Source organism: Hyaena hyaena, unplaced genomic scaffold (assembly GCF_003009895.1).
Source record: "Hyaena hyaena isolate Hyena2069 unplaced genomic scaffold, ASM300989v1 scaffold_9, whole genome shotgun sequence".
NCBI lineage: Eukaryota > Metazoa > Chordata > Mammalia > Carnivora > Hyaenidae > Hyaena > Hyaena hyaena.
This window is the reverse complement of record NW_024080641.1, coordinates 3,718,168-3,743,453: the sequence shown is the minus strand read 5'-3', so window position 1 is coordinate 3,743,453 and position 25,286 is coordinate 3,718,168. Positions and strand designations below refer to the sequence as shown.

The 25,286-nt window shown below is 48.4% G+C and overlaps 1 protein-coding gene across 1 annotated transcript; it reads right to left on the bottom strand.

The window, feature by feature from the left end:
• Window positions 1-13,504: 13,504 nt before the first annotated feature.
• Window positions 13,505-16,608, bottom strand: PNMA8A (PNMA family member 8A). Its single transcript, XM_039245278.1, has 2 exons — window positions 16,386-16,608; window positions 13,505-16,240 (listed from the first exon to the last, which is right to left on the bottom strand). The coding sequence occupies exon 2, from the start codon at window positions 16,149-16,151 to the stop codon at window positions 14,664-14,666; it is 1,488 nt and encodes a 495-aa protein (XP_039101209.1). The 5' UTR covers window positions 16,152-16,240; window positions 16,386-16,608; the 3' UTR covers window positions 13,505-14,663.
• Between the last annotated feature and the right edge of the window lie 8,678 nt (window positions 16,609-25,286).

Genomic DNA, 25,286 nt, shown 5'->3' with positions numbered 1-25,286 from the left:
AGATAGAGGAGCCTTGTAATTATCATGAAGATGTGTTCTGATCCCCGGTGTGGGGCGTAAAATACAGAATACGCTAATTGTGACACGTTTTGCCAAAGTTTAGAGAGAGAACTGCATAAAGTTCTGTGGGGGCTTTGGGCAACTAATCTTTCCTTGCTTCATCCAGGAAGGCTTCCTGGTGGAGGGGTCACTAGAAGGGATCTTGAAGGATGCCTATAACCCCGACAAACAATACTATTTTTTAAAAGTATTCATTGCTGGGGCACCTGGGCGGCTCAGTCAGTTAAGCGTCCGACTTCGGCTCAAGTCATGATCTCACAGTTTGTGGGTTCGAGCCCCGCGTTGGGCTCTGTGCTGGCAGCTCAGAGCCTGGAGCCTGTTTCTGATTCTGTGTCTCCTTCTTTCTCTGCCCCTCCCCTTCTCATGCTCTGTTTCTTTCTGCCTCAATAAACATTGAAAAAAATTTTTAAATAAAGAACAACCAGTGCAAAGGCCCTGGGGCTAGAGCCCAACTGGCTTATTTGAGGAAGAGCGAAGAGTGCAGTGTGATTGGGGCAGAGGGAACAAGGTGGAGAGAAAGTTGGAGAAAAAGCATGTGGCAGGAGAAGGGGAGGGGATGGCCGGATATCGCCAACCCTGGTAGTCGCTCGTGGGACTGGGGACTGTTCTCTGGGTGAGAGGAGACGCTCAAGCAGGGAAGTTTAATGAGGTAACTGAGCATAAGGAGTTTGCAGATGAAGAGTGTTGGTGTTGGAGAATGTGGATTCTTTTTTCTTTTTTTAAATAATTTTTAAAGTTTGTTTATTGTGCAAGAGAGCGAGAGCAGGACAGGGGCAGACAGAGACGGAGAGAAAGAGAATCCCAAGGAGGCTCGCTGTCAGTGCGGACATTCCCTGGGGTGGGAATGGGCCTGTGTCTTCGAAGAAGGGCAAGGAGATCAGCGTGGCTGGAGAGTCAGGGGGTCAGTGACGGGCACTGAGGTCAGATGACGGCTGCCTTGTGGCCCATGGTTGGAAGGTGGCGTTTTATGCCAAGTGGGACTGGAAGCCATTCGTGGTTTGTAAGTGAGGGTCGTTGACATGTTCTGATTTACATTAAAAAACGATCTCGGGGCGCCTGGGTGGCGCAGTGGGGTAAGCGTCCAACTTTGGCTCAGGTCATGATCTCACGGTTCGTGGGTTCGAGCCCTGCGTCGGGCTGTGTGCTGACAGCTCAGAGCCTGGAGCCTGTTTTGGATTCTGTGTCTCCCTCTCACTCTGCTCCTCTTCGGCTCACGCTCTGTCTCTCTCTGTCTCTCAAAAATGAATAAACGTTTAAAAAAATTTTTTTTAAATCTCTGGCCAAGGAGGGTGAGTGGATTGTCAGGGTAGCAGTAGGGCAAGCAGGGACATGACTGTTCAATAGTCCAGGTGAGGGTAAAGAAGGACACATTTGGTCTTGAGCCAAGTGTTGGCCCATTTACTAAATAGCTAAATATGTATTTTAACAGTTACCTCTTTTTTGACTTTTCGTTTTTAAAAGCTCTATGCTCAGTGTGTGGCTTGAACTCACAACCCTGAGACCAAAGATCAAGAGTTGCATGCTCCGCTGACTGAGCTAACTGGGCGCCCCAACACTTACCACTTTAACCATTTTTAAAAGTACAATTCAGGGCCGTGAGTTCGAGCCCCGCACCGGGCTCTGTGCCGATGCAGAGCCTGCTTGGGATTTTTTTTCTCCCTCTCTCTCTCTCTCTCTGCTCCTCCCCCAGTCTGTCTGTCTGTCTCTCTCTCTCAAAATAAATTAACAAACTTTAAAAAATATTCCACTAGGTGGAATAAACACTTTTTTTTTTTTTTTTGCTTCCACCGTTTGGCTATTGTGAATGACGCTGCTATGAACACTCGTGTGCAAATATCTGAGCCTCTGCTTTCAGTGATCGTGGTATATACCTAGGAATGGAGTTGCTGGGTCACACGGCAATTCTACATCTCATTTTTTGAAGAATCACCATACCGTTTCCCAAAGCTGCCGTAACATTTTACTTAACATTCACACCACAACGCACGATGTTTCCAATTGGTCTTCTTCCTTGCCAACACTTGTTAATGCTCTGTTTGCTTTGAAAAACAAAAACAAAAAACATTATAACCAACTTAGTGGATGTAATCTCATTGTGGTTTTGATTTGCATTTCCTTAACGACTAATAAGTAGTATCTTCTCATGCTTTCTGCTTTGGTGAAATGCCAAAGCAAATCCTTTGCGATCTCTCTTTCTTTCTCTTTTGAAGATGTTTATTTATTTTTGAGGGAGCGCAAGTGCGAGAAGGGGCAGAGAGAGAGGGGGACAGAAGACCCGAAGCAGGCTCTGTGCTGACAGGCTGATGCGGGGCTCGAACTCATGCACGGCGAGATCATGACCTGAGCTGAAGCTGGATGCTCAACCGACTGAGCCACCTGAGCGGCCCCTAAAAATTTCTTTTAATGACTCCCGTTTTTGACTTAAATGATGGGGGGGTTCACTCACCATGATGGGGAAGCTTTTGGGAGAAATGAACTGGGACCTCAGAGGTCCCATTTTTAGAGGCTTAAACTTGATATGCCTCCCTGGCCGCCAGGCAGAGCTGGACATATGCACCAGGAGTTCAGGGCACACAAAGGGTGGGGATATAAATTTAGAAGTCGTGGGGACATGGGAGGTATTTTAAGCCACGGAGCTAGATGAGATCATCTAGACAGCGGGCGTTCAGACGGGAGAGAAAATGGCCCAGGCCCCACCCCACCCCCACCCCGGGCCCCACTGGGGGTCAATGTCAGCCAGAAGGGGAGGGATCATGGAAAGGGATTGCGGGAGAGAACCAAAGAGTGAGAGTTTGAAGAAGAGAGTGTTAACAAAAGATTGCAGTTAGAGCAAATATCCATTCATAGAGGACAGTTTAGCATCCATAAAATGGAACAAATCACTGTGTTAAAAAAAAGTGTGTGTGTGTGTAGGAGTTCTCTCTATGCTGATATGGAAAGATTCCTTTTCTATGAAATGATATGCTGCAATCCCCAAGAAGTATTGCTTCCACAATAAAGCAAGGTGTAGGACACCTTGTTTTTAAATTTTTTATTAGAGTTGTTTTAATGCTTATCTTTTTCTTTTTTTTAAATATTTTTATTTATTTCTAGGAGAGAGAGAGACAGCGTGAGCAGGGGAGGGTTAGAGAGAGAGGGAGTCACAGACTCTGAAACAGGCTCCAGGCTCTGAGCTGGCAGTCAGCACAGAGCCTGACGCGGGGCTCGAACCCACGAACCGCGAGATCATGACCTAAGCGAAAGTCTGACGCTTAACCGACTAAGCCACCCAGGCGCCCCAGTGCTTATTTATTTTTGACAGAAAGAAGGAGAGAGCACCAACAGGGGACAGATGGAGAGAGAGAAGGAGACACAGAATCCAAAGCAGGCTCCAGACTGAGCTGGCAGCACGGAGCCCAACGCGGGGCTCGAACTCACAAACCGCGAGATCCTGACCTGAGCCGAAGCGGGACATTTCACCGACTGAGCCCCCCAGGTACCCCTGGAATTAGTTCAAAATAAGAAACAGGGCGATTGCAAGTATAGATTTATTTGCCCAACAAGCCTCTGAGGTTATTGTTATTTTTTCATGCCCATCCTCCAGATAAGAAAACTGAGGCACAGGAAGGGGAAGTGCCTTCCCCGAGGTCGCACAGCTGGTAAGAGTTGAGGACCCTCCCTTGAAGTCCGGCTGCGGAATCCACACTCTAGACTCTACCACATAAGATTTGTCTGTGCTCACTGTCCTTGAGGGGCGCGGGGCGGGGGGGGGGGGGGCTCTGGTCTTAATAAAGGAAGATGGCGGACCAGCGGTTGGGAATTCTGGCTGCCGTGGGGCCACTTGAAGGCTGAAACAGGAGAGTCATCAGTCGCCTCCTTGGAGAGGAAAATTTGCTAGAAAAACTAGTTTAAAAAACTAGGGAGGGGCGCCTGGGGGGCTCAGTCAGTTAAGCGTCCGACTTCGGCTCAGGTCATGATCTCGAGGTTCATGTGTTCGAGCCCCACGTTGGGCTCTGTGCTGACAGTTCAGAGCCTGGAGCCTGCTTCGGATTCTATGTCTTCCTCTCTCTCTGCCCCTCCCCTGCTCGCTCTCTCTCTCTCTCTCTCAGAAATAAATAAAACATTAAAAAAAAAATTTTTTTTTTTAACTAGGGGGAAAAAAAGGTTCCACACCTGAGGTCTGCGGTGGTGGATTTTCTGTGAAATCAGGAGGCTGGCTGTTTGAGTTTTTCCCTGGATGGGGGCGGGGAACGGCTTTTGCGGGAGGAGGGGGAAGCGCGGCCCCTTCCCCAGTCCCTCTGCGCCTCCTCTGTCATCCCTGAGCCCTTCGATCTGGCGCAGGCTCGCCCCTTCTCTTCCAACCGGCCAAACCCTGGGAACCAGGCGTGCCCCCCGGGCTGAGGGGGAGGGGAGGGCCTGGAAGGGTGTGCACAGGCCAAGGTCCAAGGCAAACAAGCTTCATTCCGGGAACAGGAGTCCCGCGACAGGGCCGGGAGCTGTGGCGCTGGAGGGAGCGCGGTGGCCCAAATTTGGAGGGAGGGCCTCGGAAACAGAGCGGGGAGTTGCGCTTTGAGCACCAGAAAAAGCAGGGCCGGTGGAGGGTCCCCCTCCCGCGGTCCCGTATTATGACGTTGGACTGGGGGCTCTGGAGTGAGCAGGGCCTGGGTTCGAATCTCAGCGCTGCGGCGCGTTTGTTCGAGGAAACTTCAGGAATCGTGATTGGCAGAGTAAAGGCTTCCAAAGACCCCTGCGTACTAAGGCTCGAAGCCTGTTGCCCCACGTGGCGAAAGGGACCTCAAGGATGTGATCACGTTAAGCATCGTGAGATGCCCCTCGATCTAGAGGAATATTCCTGATGGTTCATAGACCTGGTTCCTTCCACCACTGTCTGGGACGCTTCTAGGAATTCTTGGGGAAAACTTTTGCAGTGGAGACCTCATAGGTCTGTCCACTTCTTTTTTTTTTTTTTTTCAGAGCGAGAGCGAGAGCGAGAGCGAGAGAGAAAACGAGAGAGAGAGAGAGAGAGACCAAGGGAAGAGCAGAGAATCCCAAGCAGGCTCCACGCTCTCATCACAGAGCCAAATGCCAGGACTGATCCCATCAACCATGAGATCATGACCTGAGCGAAATCCAGTCTGACCCTTAACTGACTGAGCCCCCCAGGTGCCCCTGTCTGTCCCCTTCTTAGCCATGAGTTCCCACTCCTCAAATCCAGACTAGGTTTCAAAGCACCAAAAGCATTAGTGTATTTGTATGAATTCTAGGACATCTTAATTTGGACCCTTAGTGACAATAACCAATGAGCAAACACAGTGAGGTGTTCTTTTTTTAAAATTTATTTTTTAAGGTTCTTATTTATTTGAGAGAGAGAGAGAGAGGCAGCGTGAGCAGGGGAGGGTCAGAGAGAGAGGGAGACACAGAATCTGAACCAGGCCCCAGGCTCTGAGCTGTCAGCACAGAGCCCGACACGGGGCTCGAACCCATGAACCATGAGATCATGACCTGAGCTGAAGTCGGACTCTTACAGACTGAACCACCTAGGTGCCCTCCAACCTCACACTATGAGGCGTTCTGATGAGTATTGTTTGGAAGCCAGAGAGACAAATTGCAGTTGTGATCTTAAATGAGCCTCAGCGTTCAATTAATCTTGGTATCTTATCTTGTGTTGTTTGTGTAGTCTGAAGGAAAACTGACTTCCAAGATAAATAACCAAAAGGTTTTGAAATCACTGGTTTCATTTTAATACAGAAAATTGTAATCAAGAAGAAAAAGAAACTGGCCAATTCTCCCAATTATGGTGCAGTCATGCCAGTAATGTTTCTTTCAGAAATGTTAACAGTCCTTGAGCGTGGTGAGAAAATGCATTTAGTACACCACTCAAGTGAAAGATATGAATACTTAATGTATAAGAGAGAGAGAGAGAGGGAGACATCTGAAGGCTGCTAACTCAGGGCTGCTCTGTGGCCCCACAATCATGAGAGACCCGAGCTCCTTCTAACTTGCGGCTCTGCCATTCTCTGTCAGGTAGCTTCCACCTCATGGCCCAACATGGCTGCTCAAGCTCCAGTCATCACATCTGAATTCCAATCATTAAGAAAGAGGACCGGACAAGGGCATCTGGGTGGCTCAGTCAGTTCGTGTCTGACTTGAGCTCAGGTCGTGATCTCACAGTTCATGGGTTCAAGCCCGGCATCTGGCTCTGTGCTGACAGCTTGGAGCCTGGAGCCTGCTTCGGATTCTATTTCCCTCTTTCTCTCTTCCCTTCCCCCACTCACACTCTTTCTCTCTTTCAAAAATAAATAAACAGTTTAAAAAATGTTCAAAAGTTGGAGGACACTCCAAAATCAACAAGAACATTCATGAAGAATCATCTCTGATCTCGACACATGAAGTATAGAAGAGAAATAGAGAGTCTTGTTTTTAATTCTGGACCTCGATGCAAAGAATTCAGTTACTCATGAAGCCCTTTCTGTTTTCGCTGGCACTCTTTAGTTTCTGCTTTATGGATACACCGATCTATTTGTTCCCTTTATAATACACACTCTTGAACCCACCCAACTAGTAAGACGCTGAAAATGCAGTACAATAATTAATTGTGATAGATTGTTAAAATAATGGCCCTGATGCCTCCTCAGGCCACACCCCTTTGCTCTGTGACATTGTTGTTGAGAGGGCCAGTCACCCTCCTCCCTCCTGGACCTGAGCGGGTCTTGTGGCTGCTTTGACCAATAGCAGGGCACAGAGTTGACGAATGTTAAGTTCCAAGGACCAAGTTCCAAGGCTTCTCAGGACCTGAGAAGCCTTGCTGTTGTCACACACACAATCACATACACACATACACCCGAAAACATACATGCATACACACACACACACACATACCTACATTTATAAACACATACACATATTCATGTGCCCAAATCCACCCATCTATATGCATATAAAAAGCACACATATATACACACATACTCATAAATGCAAACCTTTACACACATATAGACACAAATAGAGGCACATATAATACATATACATTCCCACAAGCACAGGCACCCGCAGAGAGACGTGCTAGTGTGTACACAAGCATGGAGCCTGACGGCGGAGTGCCCCCCCTTTTCAATTCTGCGCCATCTGAACGTCTAACACGGTGCATGTTTTGTTCTCAAATGTCCAACGGGGGCTATTTTGGCGATGGAATCGCAGACCATTTCTTGTTTCCTTCTTTCTGTGCACACTTAGTAAATAAAACCCAAACCACTACACCTTAAAAATAAAATGTGCTAGAAGCCGAGACTGCATTACTGGCTAAGGCGACAATGTTTTCTTTTTTTTTTCTTGTTTCTTTCCTTGTCTTCCCCTCCCCCCCCCCCCTTTTACTTGATCGCTCTTGCAAATCTGCTGCCGGGAAAAGACGCAGAGCCCTATCTGAACACCCCGGCCCGAACACGTCCGCACACGGGGGACTGTCCGAGCCGGCAGCTGGCACCCCGCTCACATTCCTCAGGCTCCGAGAGATGACAGGCCCATCTGTCCCGGGTTTATTCAGCCGTGGTGACGTAAGAACTTTATAGTAACAAATGGTTGCGGAAAGACCTTGAACACAAGGGTTTGCTGTTGGAAATGGCCCCATTCGGGCGACCTCTGGGTCTTTCCCTCGTGACTTGTTCATTTGTGATAAGAAATGACAAGAGTGTTGCCATTCTGCTCAGGGATTAAAAACATAAAATGAAATAAAACAGTCCCCTGCCGCAATCCTTTGAATCTTCCTTGATCTGTGTCACTGAGACTAGAAGAGGCAGCTGTTTAAAACCAGGTGCAGGAGGGGCGTCTGGGTGGCTCCGACTTCGCTCAGGTCATGATCTCACGGTTAGTGGGTTCGAGCCCCGTGTGGGGCTCTGTGCTGACAGTTAGCTCAGAGCCTGGAGCCTCTTTCAGATTCTGTATCTCCCTCTCTCTCTCTGACCCTTCCCTGCCCACACTGTCTCCCTCTCTCTTTCTCTCTCTCTCAGAAATAAATAAAACATTTTAAAAAATTAAAAAAAACCCAAACGAACCAGGTTGAGGAGCTGAGGACACTGTTGAAAAGAAAATGGGACCAGCTTGCTTAACAACCGTGAAAATACAATGACAAAATACAATAAATGAAGGTTTGCGGGGGGTGCCTGGCTGGCTGGGTCAGTAAAGCGATGGACTCCTGACCTCGGGGTTGTGAGTTTGAACCCCACGTTGGGTGTAGAAATTACTTAAAGATAAACTTCTTTTAAAAAAAGGTTTTGAGGAGCACCTGGGCGGCTCAGTCGGTTAAGGGTCCGACTTCAGCTCATGTCATGATCTCACGGTTCGTGGGTTTAAGCCCCGCAACGGGCTCTGTGCTGACAGGTCAGATTCTGTGTCTCCCTCTGACTGACCCTCCCCTGCTCACTCTCTCTCTCTCTCTTTCTCTCTCAGAAATAAAGAAAACATTTTAAAAAAAGAAGCTTTAGAATAAAAATGTATAAAGCTTGCTTCTAATACCTTCTGAGTTTTGTTTTTCTGCTTAGGAAAATATTTCCTCCACTTAAAAAAATTTTTTTTAATGTTTGATTTATTTCTGAGAGAGAGAGAGAGAGAGAGACAGCATGAGCAGGGGAGGGTCAGAGAGAGAGAGAGAGGGAGACACAGAATCTGAAACAGGCTCCAGGCTCTGAGCTGTCAGCACAGAGCCTGACATGGAGCTCAAACCCAGGAACTGTGAGATCATGACCTGAGCCGCAGTCGGACGCTTAACTGACTGAGCCACCCAGGCGCCCCTATTTCCTCCACTTCTAAGAGCATCTATTAATTCACATTTTATTTTATTTTATTTTATTTTCAGTATAGTTAACACAATTCACCGGTTTTTGGGGGGAGATTGTTTTGTTTTTGTGAGCACTTGAAGGCTCCATGGTTTGCATTTAAACTTTTGACCCATTTGGAATTTATTTCAGTAGAAGGAATACAGGAATCCGGATTTTACGTCTCTATTCTCCAAAGGTTGGGCCAGTTGGTCCGGATCTCGCCTGGTGATTTGCAATTCTACCTTATTCAGCCCCGAAAATCTCATCTTTGGGGGCACCAAACTGTTCGGAATCTCATACATTTATAATGCATTTTACAGGCTTACTCAGCGCCCCAGCCCACCCCGCCCCCCTCGCCATTACGCTTCTTTCCAGAATTTGTGGGTTACTCTTACATGGCAATAAGTTTTCAACAGCTCATCTTGTCCTTCTTTGTTAGCCTCCTGGAGCCGGACAAAGAGGTCGTGGAGACCTTTTGGTTTTTTTGTTATGTTCCCAAGACCATTGACAGCTGTTGGCATTGCTTAGCCTGAAGTCAAAGTCAGGGGGGCGGCATCTAGCCCGCGCCCTGCTGGGGCCCATGAGCACGCACTCCGTTGTTAGGCATTCATTTGCTTTTACAGACTAATCACACAGGCTTGGAGCTCTTCCACCGCAGCTGTCCCCGAGGCTTACTTGTCACTGAATTAAGCGTGACCAGGCATGTGTTGTGCAGAAATAGTTGCTGGAGTTTTTCAGGCGCGGACGTGCCTACCCCAAATCTAAAACCTAACCAGTGTCCACAGGGTTACACCTTCCAAAACAAAGACGCTTTATAAGAAGTGCAAATATTTGTTCAGAAATGGTAGGAGACACTTCTAAGAACTGTAGAAAAATCTGGTTAACTTAGAAATATCCACGAATGTGGTTTGGGGGTAATCTAACTTTTTTTTTTTTTTTACATAAAGTGTTGTTTTTTATTTTCATTTTATTTTTTTAAATTTTTACTTTTTTTTAATGTTTATTTTTGAGAGAGAGAGAGACAGAGGTGAGTGGGGGAGGAGCAGAGAGTGGAAGACACAGAATCCGAAGTGGGCGCCAGGCTCTGAGATGTCAGCACAGAGTCCGAGGTGAGGCTTGAACTCACAAACCTTGAGATCATGACCTGAGCCCAAGTCGGTCGCTCCCTTGACTGACTGAACCACCCAGGAGCCCCTAAAGTGTTGTTTTTTAAAGCAAAGAATAGGGACGCCTGGGTGACTCAGTCGGTTAAGCGTCTGACTTCAGCTCAGGTCATGATCTCACGGTTCGTGGGTTCAAGCCCTGCGTCAGGCTCTGTGCTGACTGCTAGCTCAGAGCCTGGAGCCTGCTTCAGATTCTTTGTTTCCCTCTCTCTCTGACCCTCCCTTGCTCACGCTGTCTCTCTCTCTCTCTCAGAAATAAATAAAACATTTAAAAAGATGTAAAGCAAAGAATAGAGAAAATGAAGAATGTCCAACTATCTGTCCAAGTCAGCTTTCTAAAACATCATGTGTTCTCAAGTATGAGAATTAGAGATAAGGACAATAATAAAGTGTCCCCATGTCACAACCCCTGCCCCGACCACCTCTACTCAGTTCCCCACCTCAGAGGTCATATCCTACTCTTTGTATAACCACATAATGTTTTTCATTTATATGAAAATGACTGATCCCATGTGCCCTACTGCTCCTCAGTACTTTTCATGTAAAATATTTTCCAAGTTGCTCTGCATCAGCCATAAACTTCTAACCCTTTCTTTACTAGTCTTTTTTTTTTTTTTTTAAGTAATCTTTGTACCTAGCGTGGGGCTCAAACTCGTGACCCCAACATCAAGAATTGCGTGCCTTGGGGCGCCTGGGTGGCTTAGTCGGTTGAGCGTCCGACTTTTGCTTAGGTCATGATCTCGCGGTTCGTGGGTTTGAGCCCCGCGTCGGGCTCTGTGCTGACTGCCGGCTCGGAGCCTGGAGCCTGTTTCAGAGTCTGTGACTCCCTCTCTCTCTGACCCTCCCCTGCTCACGCTGTCTCTCTCTCTCTCTCTCCTAGAAATAAATAAAAAATATTAAAAAAAAAAAAAAAGAATTGCGTGCCTTACCCACTGAACCAGGCAGGTGTCCCCTACCCCTTTCTTTTTAAGGTCTCCAGTGTCCCATTCTCCCACAATTTATTCTACCAGTTCCGTATCGATGGGCACTTGATCACTTTCCTTTTCCACGCTTACACACACTCCCCTTTAATATTTCGTGAGTGGGTACTATGACATGCATTTCAGAGAATATATTATTGGGGAAAACAGCTAGCAGCGGATTCCCTGGGACCCTAAACAAGGGTCATCTTGAAAGTGACAGCTTTTAGGGGTGTCTGGGTGGCTCAGTCAGTCCAACTCTGGCTGTCACACAGTCGATGGCCACCACGTGTGGGCTGACTGGCAGCATGGATGGGGGACGGCGCCACCTGCAGGGCCCGGCCTGTGTACGCAGATGCCTTTGGGGATCAGACTCCCGTCTCCCGCAGAGGCACTTCCGGCGGCCTTGCTCCCAGACACCACCCCGGACAGGATGCTGCATCCACGTGTGAGTTGGGCTGAGAGGCTCCCTTGCAGGCAGCCAACTTCCACTGCATCTCAGGGGGCCCTATCCCTGGCTGTCCCCCCAACTTCCAGCCATATCAGCCTTCCAGGCTCTGCTGCAGCGCTGGGTAAACTAGAGGGAGTGACTGACTGCATCTTGGGAGGTGCTTAAAGATGTTGGCCAGATATGGCTTTTGCATGGAGGGAGACTGGGAAAGCACCCGGTCAATAACACATCAATTACCCAGGTCTCTGTGCGCCTCTGCTCTGGCACCTCATTGCCCCGTCCTCAAAGGCCAGCTTCCCTTTCAGTCTTTTGCGCTTCTTCCCTCCCTGACCCTCCCCTTCACCTTTCAGAAAACCCTAACCTAGGCCCTGAAGGCTTGTTCCCTTTCCCCAAGCGTGAACTGCTCCAGCCAGAGCTGCCCATTGGCTGCTGCACTCAGTGTGCCTGAGAATCCTTAGGAGAAACTGCCGAGGACACAGGTTCCCGGCACAGACGCCAACTCGAGGGATCCTGGCTCAGCAGGCGGGGCCCAGGAATGGCACTTTTCACAAAGACCCCAGGGGACCGATGCTGTGGCCAGCCTGGTTCAGGAGGCCGTAGCAGGGGAGGCTGCTGGTCAGGAGAAAACTGAATTTTTGAGCTGAAAAACCTGCTTCTGTCTGAAGGGAGGGGAAGGAAGGGTCTTCAGCTTCCAGCCGCTTTTCAAAATACGTTCAAATTCACATCGCCAGGTACCTGTCTTCAAAACTTCTAGAAACCCAAAGATCGGCGGGAGATCCTTTCACGTTGGTGGAAGGGTATGGTGCAAAAAGGACCCCTCGGTGGCATCTTCTGTCATGGAGCAGTGACAATCCTCCCAGGGCTGACAGCAGCCCACGCCAGGCTGGGAGTCTAGGGCAGTGTGCACAGCTCACTGTGTGGGAAGGGAGGGCCTGTTCTCAAATAAGCCAGGACATCTGGCTGCAAGAGAGTCAACAGATACTTAATTTGCGAAACTTTATTTTGTAACATATGTGTTTACATTTACCCATCACGATGTCAATCTATTAACACAATGAAGCCCTTGACGGGCCTGATCTTGAAACTGGGTGCTGGAGAGTTGCAAGCATTTTCGCCTTGACGGCAACTGCACTCCTGTGTTCCATTTTGCACGAACTGGAGGATAACCTCGATGCACATGGTGGAACAGCCGCAAACATAAGCTGGGTATTTTTTTCCCCCCTGCAGCTTTAGTTAGACTCTTCCAGGATTTTGAAATTACAAAGAAATTGATTTTCAAAGCAGAATTTCAGGATTACTAACAACGTCTAATGACTGCTCATATTCCCTATCACAAAAACAGAAGGGAGCCCCTGGACACATAAAGGGCTAAAACTGTGCGACGGTTGTATTAGGTGAATTCACGGACGTGCTACCACACAACTGAAAATCACTGCGTTCCAGAAGCATGTGAATTACAAAGGGAAGCTTCTTTCAGAGTGTTGTTACATCACAGGGCATGCGCATGACTGAATCTCTCCCACGTCCAACCTTTCTTGCCCGCCACATTTCCAAGTTCGGTTATATGGGAAAACAGATGGGAGAAACGGTTCACTGGAGATCTGTACAAAGTCAAGTTCACTTATGAACACAGGGTAATACTCTGATAGTCTCCTATGTGACTGGTCTGGCTTACGACGTGTTCAAGTTCCAGTTTTTTTTATTTTTTGTTTTTTTTTAAACACATGGGGTAGCCTGGGTGGCTCAGTCGGTTGGGCATCCGACTCTTGATTTCAGCTCAGGTCATGATCTCATGGCTGTGAGATAGGGCTCTGTTCTGGATGAGGAGCCTGCTTAAGAATCTCTCCACCTCTGTCCCTCCCCCTCCTATGCATGGGCGCACACACTCTCAAAAACAATAATAAATTAATTATATTAAATACATTTTTAAAAAGTTTTGGATTACATCTTTGAGCATGCTTTGGGCCTTCCAGCATACTACTTGAAAACCAATGGTGTCCGGAACTCTGCCCCCTCCCCCTACACACACACACACACACACACACACACACACACACTTGGGAGACAAGGAATGTTGGTCTATTCAAATGACAGAAATTAACAGCCAATTTCTTAAGAAAAATTTCCCTCTCCTATTACAATGTGACAAGTGCCTTTAGCCCCAAAGATGGAAAGTTTGATGGTGCTGGATGGAATCAGGGCTGGGAAGCCAGAAGTGCCTGAGTCCTTCCCTACTGATCATCCCTTCTCCCCACGGGCTTCCTGAGATGGTCTGACCCTAAATGGAATCCAAATGCCACTTTTATTAACAGAATCTAAAACTCAAGTACGTCAAGGTCCAAGTGGACATTCTTGTCCCCCAAAACTAACTCTTGGAACCTTCTCGTCCTCTGGCTAGTTAACGGGAGGATGGAAATTGAAGACCAGGAGGAGCGAGCAAGGCAGGCAGGTTCGCTTTGAAGATCTCAGCTTAACTTACCCATGGCTGAAACACAGAGAAGGTGGGAGTAAATGCCAGGCCCTGCGTGCAGAGGTTGGCTGACCACCCAGGAAGCAGGGAATGAGGAAGAAAGGCAGACCGCGGATGGACATTAACAGGGATCCTGCCCGTGTATGTAAAGGTAAATGTTCTAGAATTTTCCCAATCTGCTTCGTGATCCTCCAACCTCTGAAGGTGAGTCAAGGGGAGGTGCAAAAGCAAGCATGGCAGAGAAAAGAGCAGAGAGATGTACCTCCCTCCCTTAATCTCTCCCACCCAAGAGCTCATGGACAGTTCCCCTCTGAGAGCCCCATTTCTACAAATGGGATCCTTAAGAGTTAACAGTTGGTTCAATAAAAAACAAACTTGGTTCCCAATGTGATATTTTTTTCTTCCTTGGACATCTTTCAACTAATCAGGTATGGGTGGTTCTCCGAATCAAAGCTTTCTGGGTTCTGTAGATTAGAAGAGCTCAAAAGGGGAAGTGGGGGTCATGTGGAATTTTTTTTCACTTCCTTGAGCCTTTCAAGTGCTTGAACATTTCTACCCCCCAACCAGGCCTCCAGAAAACTCCAACCTCAAAGCCATCTACCTTGACGATCGATCTATCGTTATCACTCCCAACTATTCGATTCTTACTAAAGGAGCAGGGTCAGATGAGCAGAATGACCCAGAGACTACCAGAGCGACACTCACTAACAAAGGAGAGGTGGGAGCTTTGCTTGGCCACCTCCTGCCCACCGGTGTCTCCGGTGTTGCCCTTCAGGGGCTCCTAGGAGGGAGGTCAGGGCTCTCGCCTTCTAAAGCCTCAACTGGTGTGTCATCTGGCTCTTCCACTGCACTGGGGTCCTCCTCATGCACCCCCTGACCTGCTAGGCCTCTGAACTCCTCTGCCCCCACCTGGAGCTCCAGCTCTTCCCCACTCATCCACTTATCATCATAACCCAGATCACTTCCGTGGTCGTTCTCACCACCGGAGGCATGAGGGGAGCCTTCTGGCTTGGCCTTTGGGCCCTGTGATGTTGAGGCTGGCAACTCCGCGGGCTGTGGGCCCTGAAAGGCCTTTTGAACGGATGCATCTCTTCTTGAGGCCGGACCTTTCTTTGCCATCATTGGCTTCTTCTTGGCATCTGCTGAATGGACCAGGACGTAAGAAACAGGGCCCAAGCTCACCTTCTTTTTCTTTCTCGTGGGGGTGGGGCTCTTTGCCAAGGCCCAGCCCATGGACTTCTTCTTTGGTGAGCCCTCCTGACCGCCATCTTGGTCTGACTCCGAAGCAACTCCAGGGTTCACAGCTTCTGACGTAGCATCATGGGATGGGTTGCTGGGAGCCTTCCAGGCACATTTTCCAGCAGGCTTCTTTAAAGCCGACTCCTCCTGCTTCACATGGGGCTTTTTGTTGCTCCTCATACATTCTGAGACCTCCATACTTTCAGCACCATCCGCCTCAGGATACTCCAAGGCGGCCGAGCTGTTGGAATGGTGGCCTTTAGGTTTTTTCCAGGGTGTTGATTCCTGCTTAGGGTTTTTTTTCTGCTTCTTTCTCCTGGAGCGAGTTTTAGCTACAGCTCTGCAAACCAGAGGTTTGGGAGGGTCACCTCCATCTTCCATGTCATTCCAGTGGTTGGGATTCTCCATCTTCAAAGCAGACCCAACTTCTGCAGCCTGCCCTGGCTCCTTCTTGACCTTCCTCCGCGCTGCAGCTGCAGCTGCTACTGCCTGGGCATCAGCCACCTCTTGAGCCCTTGCTTCCTCGCGGCTGCGCATCTCCGCATCCATGTGGAAGACAATTTGCACTACTGCCCCCAGGAGCACCCCCAAAGCTTCTGCCCAGTTCTCTGGGCGCTGATTCTGGGGCTGTGGGGGGTGGCGGAGCTGGAGCAAGCGGACCACATCCTCCCACGTGCGCCCCTCGCCATCCAAGAACTCATTCAGATTTTTTAAAAACTCAGCATCCTGAGTGGGATCCCTACAGACCATTCTCCAGACGCCCCCCCTTGCTGGGAACTCCCGCGGGATGGCCCTGAGATTCACACCCTCTCCCACCTCAATTAGGGCAGCTTTGGCGTTCTCCTCCCTCAGAAAAATCTTATTGAGCACTAAGTATGGGCCCAGTGGGGAGAGGACCCCATTCAAGGTCTCCTCAATCTCTGCTTGACCACAGTCCTCTGGGATGCCTGTGACCAACAGGGACCTGTGGATGTCCACTTCCATCCCCCGGCACCAGTCCTCCAGAAGGTTCATGGCCATGGTGGCGGACACCGGGCGCCTCTAATCCCACGTGCACCGAACAGTCTATAAGGTGGATGAGGGTTTGCAGCGGTCCCCAAGTATTAATCCTGTAAGGTGACAGGAGAGGGAGGTCAGATTCCCCGGAAGACGGCCAGGCTCAGAGATCTCTGCTGCCCCCAGCGCGGCAGGCCTACAGGAGGGCCTCGCGCTTGCCCAGGCCCCTCCTCCCCAAAGGGGGCCCCGGGTGCTCACACGTGTCCTGCGACCCGCTGAAAACCGCGCCCGGCCCTGCCCCTAGTCTGGGTGGCGGCCGCCCAGCAGGGATCCTTTCGGCCCCGCCTCCGGCCGCCAGGTCAGGTCGGGCTGAGGACAGGCTGCCAGGACGCAGCCGCTCGCCAGGCTCCAGCCCGGGCCACCCAGGCCGGCTGTTCCCGGCTGGAAGGGCCGAGAAGCCGGCGTCCGCCCCCGCTCCGGCTCCGAGCGGGTCACGCGGCGTCTCGCTTCGAGCCCTGCAGCTGCGCGGAGCCCAGGCCGCGTCGCAGCGCGCGCTTGCGCACTTGCGTCCGCGCCGCCCTGGCCTCGCATCTGCCGCGGTTGCCATGGCAACCGGCTCGGCTTGCTGATTTCTCCCAGGGGCTCCGGGGGCCAGGCGGGAGAGCGGGTGGTCCGCTCAGCGACGCAGGGGTCTGTGCGTTCTCCGATTTTCCGTCCAGATGCTCTGCCCCCCCTTTTCGATTCAATGGGGGCCTCGGGGACGGAGGTGGAATGCCCTGGCTTAAGGATGGCAACCAGCTGGCCCGCCTAGTCTCTGCCTTTCTGTTGGGGGACCCCCGGGATCCCCCAGAAATCAGAGGGCAAGAGGAAAGGACAGCTTTTAACACCCTCCTCCCCCGGGGTCCTCTAACAAAACCACAGCTCCTGCCAGGTCTTTCCTTCGGCCATAGTTCCCGGGTTCCAGAATATCCAGGAGCTTCTAGAAACTCCTGGCTTCTGCCCACACGTGCACTGCAAGCCTGGATATAGTGCCTCCCCTTGCCTTGCTGGTTTCCTCAACTTGCTGCCCACAGGCAGCACCTCTATTGAGAGTTGATGAAACGCTCCTCAATGACTCCCTTCAGGCTGCTGTTTCCTGTCAGGCCTTTGCTGATGTACGAAGCAATGCTGCTCACCAGCTGTGCAGTCTCGGACATACTGAGCTCTCCAAGCTCCTTCCTCTTCTCCCCAAAGGAATACCAATAAAAACCATCCTGATCTGGAAGGGGTATCACATACGGAAAATGCAATTAAGTACGGTTTTGGCCTAAGTATTCAACTTGAGTCCTATTTTAATCTCATTTTGGACCGTTGCAAGACCAAATAGCCAAGTGGGTGCTCCACTCATCTCTGGCATCCCTGAACTTGGGCGGGATGGATACCTTGATGCAACAGTGTGTGTGTGTGTGTGTGTGTGTGTGTGTGTGTGTGTGTCCAAGTTCCCATGATATTTCATGCCGGAAAAAAAAAGAGACCTGTCATTCAAATTGTTAAATCTGCATATCAGTTGTGCCGTTTACCTGTTGAAATTCTGTGAATCAATTGAAGAATGAATATAGCATCATGCAGTGGCTTTAAAACACAGCCATAATTCTTTGATATTCCCATGGAAAGGTGGTGATCTATGCCCCTCTTACTGAATCTGACCAGACTTGTAAATTCTTTAACTAATAGTAAAGAGTGTGGTCAAAGAGAAAAGATTGGACCAAGAATATCATGGCGAGAAATCTTTGTGACTTCTCAGGCTATGTTATAAAGGGCCATGCAACTTTTTCCTTGTGTATTGGGAGAGTCATTCTTGGATCGCTGTGCTCCAAGAAAGGTCAACTATCTTTTGGCTTCCATGTTGTGAGGAAGCTCAAGCCAACTGGAGAAGCCACATGTGTGTGCTCCAGTCAACAATTCCCAGCTGAGCCCCTCCTTCAAATGATCTAAGCCCAGGCACCAGACATGTGAGTAAGGAAACTTGTAGGTGATTCCAGCTCCAAAAGGTTTTTTCTTTTTCATCTTTTATGTCTTTATTTTGAGAGACAGAGACAGAAAGCGAGTGGGGGAGGGTCAGAGAGAGAGGGAGACAGAATCTGAAGCAGGCTCCAGGCTCTGAGCTGTCAGCACAGAGCCTGACGCTAGGCTCGAACCCACAGACTGTGGGATCATGACCTGCGCCGAGTCAGACACTTAACCAACTGAGCCACCCAGGTGCCCCGTCCAGCTCCAAAATGTTTGACTCACTCCTCAACCATTTACATCTTCCCCGTTGAGGCCCAGCCATCATGTAGCAAAAACAAGCCATCACTCCTGTACCCTGTGTGAATTCCTGACCCAGAGAGTCAATGAGTATAAGCAAACAGTTGTTGGACATCGCTAGGTCTTGGGGTTGCTTACTAGGCAGGAATAAATAACTGGAAGATACTGCAGAGGTGGAATGTAGCAAGAATGAATGATGATTGACAAAGCATTACTTTAAAAGAAAAAAAGGCGCACCTGGGTGGCTCAGTTGGTTAAGTGTCCGACTTCAGCTCAGGTCATGATCTCACGGCTCGTGGGTCCGAGCCCCGCCTAGGGCTCTGTGCTGACAGCCAGCTCAGAGCCTGGAGACTGTCTTCAGATTCTGTGTCTCCCTCTCTCTCTGACCCTCCCCTGCTCACGCTGTCTCTCAGAAAAAAATAAAACATTAAAAATAAACAAATAAAATTGTAGTACAAATTTAAAGCTTGTGATAAAATTTCAGTTTATTCCTGCATTCCCTAAAGTTTATTCTATAATGGCTATCTTTGCCTGTGACCAAATACTCGGCCGTTCAATAGTTTGTCAAAATGTGTCTTTGGTCCTAACACGTAGCGCACTCTTATCATTATTGTAATGGCAAGAGTTCCTAGGAGCCTTCCTTCTGTTGAGCAAACTTCTTTCACGCTCTCTCCAGTGACCCAGAATTTGTTCTGGGATGGTTGAACCTGTGGGTGCTGCACTATTCATAAGAGCTATAATCTAGAAGCCACCCAAATGCCAACAACAGAGAAAGAAATAGGTCACTGGGACATGTTCACACAACAGAACACAAAGCGATTGGAAAAAGGATCCAGCACTACGCACAACAGTATAGACGAATCGAGCAACTATGATTTTTTTTTTATTATTTATTTTGAGGGGTGGAGGGGCAGAGAGAGAGAGAGCATCCCAAGCAGGCTCTGCTCTGTCAGTGCAGAGTCCGACGCGGGGCGCGAACTCACGAACCTGTGAGATCCCGACCTGAGCCGAAATCAAGAATCCGACGGCAGTTAACCTGTCTGAGCCACCCAGGTGCCCCAAAAACCAGTCATCTCTTTGGGGGTTTGGACGACCCAGGCCTGCGCAGTTAACCCCTTACTGCACAGATGCCTAGGAGGGCGTCCACCAGGGATCAGTCAGAGAAGCAGAGAAGTTAATTAGGCATTCCAAAATTAGTAAAAGATAAATATCTTTCTTTGAAGAGATAAGAAATTTAAGTTTGTTTATATATATCAAAAGGGATATATAAATATATGTTTGTAAATGTACGATGATATGTATACACACACGTGCGTGTGTATATATATGTGTACGTGGGTGGGGGGCTGAGCATGTGTGCCTGAGTGTGTGTGTTAAGTGGAGTCAGCCATCTGCTCTCTCCTCGCAGAGAGCCACCCTGATTACCAGCAGATCTAAAAACAGCTTTGAAGCGCCCTTGACGGAAGCCAGTGCTGAGGTTTCCATGACAACACATCCCTGCCACCGAATCCTTCTCCCCACCTCTGCACTTTCGTCAGGGGTCACCGTTCCATTCTCTGCCTCTCAGTTTCCCCTTTGGGTGTTTATTTTGTGTCTGGGCATTTTACTTTATTCACGTATTTATTTTTAAACTTATTTATTTATTTTGAGGGAGACAGGGACTGCATGAGTGGGGGCGGGGCAGAGAGAGAGGGAATCCCAAGCAGGCTCCGCGCTGTCAGCTCAGAGCCCGATGTGGGGCTCGAACTCACCAACCGTGAGATCATGACCTGAGCTGTAAACCTAGAGTCAGAGGGTAACCCACCGAACCACGTAGGCGCCTGCGTGTCTGTGCATTTGAAATAAAAGCCCATAGAGTTTCCATAAACACAAAACAGAAAGAAGGTCCGGGGGCTCTGGGCTGCCACCCAAATTTCCCCTCTCAAATCAGTCGTAATAATCCACGATGATATTTCTGTGGCGTGTCGGGGGTGTTCTATCTGGTTTGTACTGTGTGAGCCCCTACTTGCTCCAGAGCTTCAAAGTTTGTAGTTGCTAAAGGTCCCCTCTCCTTCCTCCTCCCTCCCAAATTACCCCTCTTCCCTCCACCTCTAACCCCCAGGTTACCAACCTCAACATCTGGTGTGAGTCTACACACCCACTGCTCCCTCTCATATAATCATTTAAAAATTATATTTAAAAATATAATCATTAAGAAATCATGGACTAGGGGTGCCTGACTGGCTCAGTCAGTAGAGCACCAGCTCTTGATCTTGGAGTTGTGGGGTTGAGCCCTACGTTGGGTGTAGAGTTTAGTACTTTTTAAATTTTTTATTATTTTTTTTCTTTTTTAAATGTTTTATTTATTTTTTGAGACAGAGTGTGCAAGTGGGGCAGGGGCAGATAGGGGCGGGGGACAGAGGATCTGAAGTGGGCTCTGCACTGACAGGCTGAGAGCACTGAGCCTAATGTGGGGCTCGAACCCACGAACTGGGAGCTCCTAACCTGAGTGGCAGTCGGTCGCTCAACCTACTGAACCCCCCAGATGCCCCAGTGCCTTTCTGGATTTAAAGATAAATAGCCATAATCTATCTCTTAACAAATTATTGCCTGGGGCGCCTGGGTGGCTTAGTTGTTTAAGCGTCTGACTTCAGCTCAGGTCATGATCTCACGGTTTGTGGGTTCGAGCCCCGCATCGGGCCCTGTGCTGACAGCCAGCTCGGAGCCTGGAGCCTGCTTCAGATTCTGTGTCTCCCTCTCTCTCTGACCCTCCCGTGCTCATGCTGTCTCTATCTCTCTCTCAAAAATAAATAAAATTTAAAAACAATTTTTTTTAATTAAAAAATGAAAAACAAGTTATTGTCAAAATACTCCAGGAAAAAAAAAAGAGGGTAAGAGGTAGAAAGAAAATGAGATTGGCCGTGAGTTGATAATTTTGAGCTAGAAGCTCACTTTACTGTTCTCTCTGCTGATGTATATATTTTAAAATTTCCATAATGAGGGGTGCCTTGGTGGCTCACTTGGTTGCTTCGGCTCAGGTCATGATCTCACAGTTCATGGTTTCGAGCCCCGTGTCAGGCTCTGTGCTGACAGCTAGCTCAGAGCCTGGAGCCTGTTTCAGATTCTGTGTCTCCCTCTCTCTCTGACCCTCCCCTGCTTACGCTGTCTCACTCTCTCTCAGAAATAAATAAAAACATTTTAAAAAATAAAAAAAATTTAAATTTCCATAATGAAAATTTTTAAAAAGGAAGGGGAAAAAATGCCTCTGTCTTCGGGATTTTGTTTTTCTTTTTTGCAAACATGGATTCCAGAAAGAGTGAAATGCACCCCCACATGATTTTATTGTTTTAATTCTAAATCTTTCTCAGAAAAATGTATTCCACCCTATAACTTTTAAAAGGTGAAATTTTAAGGGGTGCCTGCGTGACTCAATTGGTGAAGCCTCTGACTCTTGATTTCTGGTCAGGTCATGATCTCATGGCCCATAGGCTGGAGCCCCAAGTCAGGCTCTTTGCTGACAGCATGGAGCCTGCTTGGGATTCTCTCTATCTCCCTCTCTCTGCCCCTCGCTTGCACGCTCTTCCTCTCAAAATAAATAAATAAACTTTAAAAAAAAGTGAAATTTATATTATTAACTGAAAAGAAAGAGGCACCCCATCCTTCCTTATTTTATTAAAATAGTGAACCAAATGAATATGCACTGGGCTCTCTATTCAAATAATTATTCTTATAATTTTTGAACTCTGTCATTATCAAATATTTAATTCAAGGAAGAAAGGTATAAATAATAACAGAAGGGAGGGCGCCTGGGTGCTCGTTTGGTTGAGTGTACAACTTCAGCTCAGGTCATGATCTCACGGTCTGTGGGTTCGAGCCCCATGTCGGGCTCTGTGCTGACAGCTCGGAGCCTGGAGCCTGCTTCAGATTCTGTGTCTCCCTCTCTCTCTGACCCTCCCTTCCTTGTGCTCTGTCTCTCACTGATTCTCAAAAAATAAATAAATATTAAAAATAAATAATAATAAATAAATAATAATAATAACAGAAGGGGCACCTGTGTGCGAGGTCCCCCACCCACCTACTTCCCCTGCCCCCCTGCTTAAGATTGGAAGCATTTACTGTCCATTTAGGTCTTTCTCAGCCCTGATTTTCTGTGCTTCTTACCTTAGGATGTTTGCACTTGCTGTTTCCTGTGCCTTTCATATGGGTCCTTTCTTGTCATTTCAAACTGGTCCAAATGTCACTGCCTCTAAAATGTCTTACCAGACTCCACCTACCAGCTGCAAAAGTAGTTTTCCCCTCACACACACTCACAAAAATCATTATCACATTAGAGTGGTGTGTTAACTGTATCAGTTAGCATTCACTGCATAACAAATAGCCCCCAACCAATGTGGTTTAAAGATGGTGCTTTCACTACTTAAACTTGTATTTCTTATGGCAATCTAAGCCACCGAAGGGTAGACACTTTCTCTGTCTTGTTCGTTATTACATTCCTGGTACCTAAACAGTGTTTGGCACAGAGAGACATTTAATCATTATTTGTTAAGTGATTAAATGAATGTGTCCACTGTCCTGGGTTGGAAAGGGAGCAGGCCACTTGGACAACCACTGTAATTCTAAAGAAAGCCAAAGAGTGAAAGGCTCTTTTCAGAAAAGAAGAGGGGCGCCTGCGTGGCTGTCGGTTAAGCTTTTGACTCTTGGTTTCAGCTCAAGTCACGATCTCAGTATTGTGGGATCGAGCCCCGCATCCAGCTCTGTGATGAGCATGGAGCCTGCTTAAGATTCTCTCTCTCTCTCTCTCTCTCTCTCTCTCTGCCCTTCTCCCCTGATCATGCACACACACACACTCTCTCTCTCTCTCTCTAAAATAAACAGTTAACAATAAAATTTAAAAATTTAAAAAAAGAAGAAGAGGAAAAAGAAAGAGAGAAGGTTGCCTATGTCTGCAGCGCTGGGAAAAAAGCTAGAACAAAGGGGTGTTTATTCCCCAGTGTAGACAGGCAGGTAGTAAACGCCACAGGAGAAACTCCCACCCACCCTCTGCCTTGGGAGGATTTTTTTTCCCCCGGTGCCAGTCAATGAGACCAGTCACTCCAGGTGGCCCTGAGTCACATGGGTGGCCATTCTCAGGAAGACGTCCAATCTGATCTCTCTCTATTGCCGCTCCCTGAGCTTAGGTCCCCTGGGCACGCGGAGTGTGAACCATTCATGGCCACCAACTCCCACCCAACACACACGCATTTTCACAAACCTCCATCACTTGTATCTGGCCTTACCACAAACATTTCTTTTTTTAGCCTGGCGAACTTCCCCCGTGGATTTCTTCAGTTCCCTCTCCCTAATAGTCCAACTTGGGGGAAAAAAAAAAGTCGCTAGTAGGTGACAGCCAATGAGAGCCATCTTCTAGGAAAATCCATGTTGGCCTGGCAACACGGTGGACTGGGATGCAGAGAAAGGCAGGGCCTGAGTTAGGAGGGTAAACTCGGGGACGGGGCTGGGCTCTTGAATGTCCCTAGGGGCTCTTGTGATATTTATCACCACCACCATCATCATCACTATATTCGTATATTTAGATAGCATAATATAACATGACTGCTCTTGGGGCGCCTGGGTGGCTCAGTCGGTTAAGCCTCTGACTTAGGCTCAGGTCATGATCTCATGGTGGGTGGGTTTGAGCCCCAAGTCGGGTGATGTGCTGATAGCTTGGAGCCTGGAGCCTGCTTCCAATTCTGTGTCTCCTTCTCTCTCTGTCTCTCCCCTCTCTGCTCACACTCTGTCTCTCTCAAAAAAAAAAAAAAAAAAAAAAACATTAAAAAAAAAGTTGGGGCGCCTGCGTGGCTCAGTTGGTTAAGCCTCTGACTTCAGCATAGGTCATGATCTCACAGTTCATGAGTTCAAGCCCCGCACTTTGACTCCTCTGTCCACCCCCCCTTTCTCTGCTGGTCCCCTGTTCTCTCTCCCTCTCAAAAATAAACATTAAAAAAAATAAAGTAAAATCATGACTCATACAACTATGAAATGGAACATGGAAATCCAACATGTTAGTTAAAATAACTGCGAGCTAGTACAACCAGCTCAAAGGACTAACCCCAAGGGCAGACAGACATGCAGGCGTTCGTTTCGGAATGCTAAAGCGAATGTCCCGAGTATGTAGAAAATCCGCTTTTCTCCTGGGGAGGAGGGAAATCAGCGGAATCTTCGGCAGACAAACTTCGCTTTCTCGTATGTGGACAAGGACCATTCTCACTGTGTTGGCATCCACAATTTACAGGCGTGTACAGGGCTCAAGGACTCAGAGACCCCAGAGGATCAGAGCACGCCATTCCCCGGCAAAGACTCCCGTTGACTCTTTGACCTGGTTCAAGTTTTCCCTACGAAACAACAGAAGACCGGATATCTGTATTCATCTCACACAGTAATGTTTTAGGAAGCTTGGGTGCGTGTGTGTGTGTGTGCGTGTGTGTCCTAGGTCACAATCAAATGCATTTCTTACCATGGGTCATGGCCAATAATGTGTGACAGCCATTGTCATCGGTTCCTTGGGCTTTTTTCCATATTCTTCGCCATCTCGAATGAAGAGCTGACATTTGTTGGTAGGCAGTTCCCTTAACTCTCTCTGTTGTTTGCACTCAGATGGGACTCTTTCAATTCATTTGAAAAAATGTTTTTTGGGCGCCTGGGTGGCTTAGTCGGTTGGGCGGCCGACTTTGGCTCAGGTCATGATCGCGTGGTCCATGGGTTCAGGCCCCGCCGTGGGGCTCTGTGCTGACAGCTCAGAGCCTGGAGCCTGCTTCTGATTCTGCGTCTTCCTCCCTCTCTGTACCTCCCCGACTCATGCTCTATCTCTCTCTCTCCAAAGACAAATAAACACTTAAAAAATTTTTTGGAAAAAAA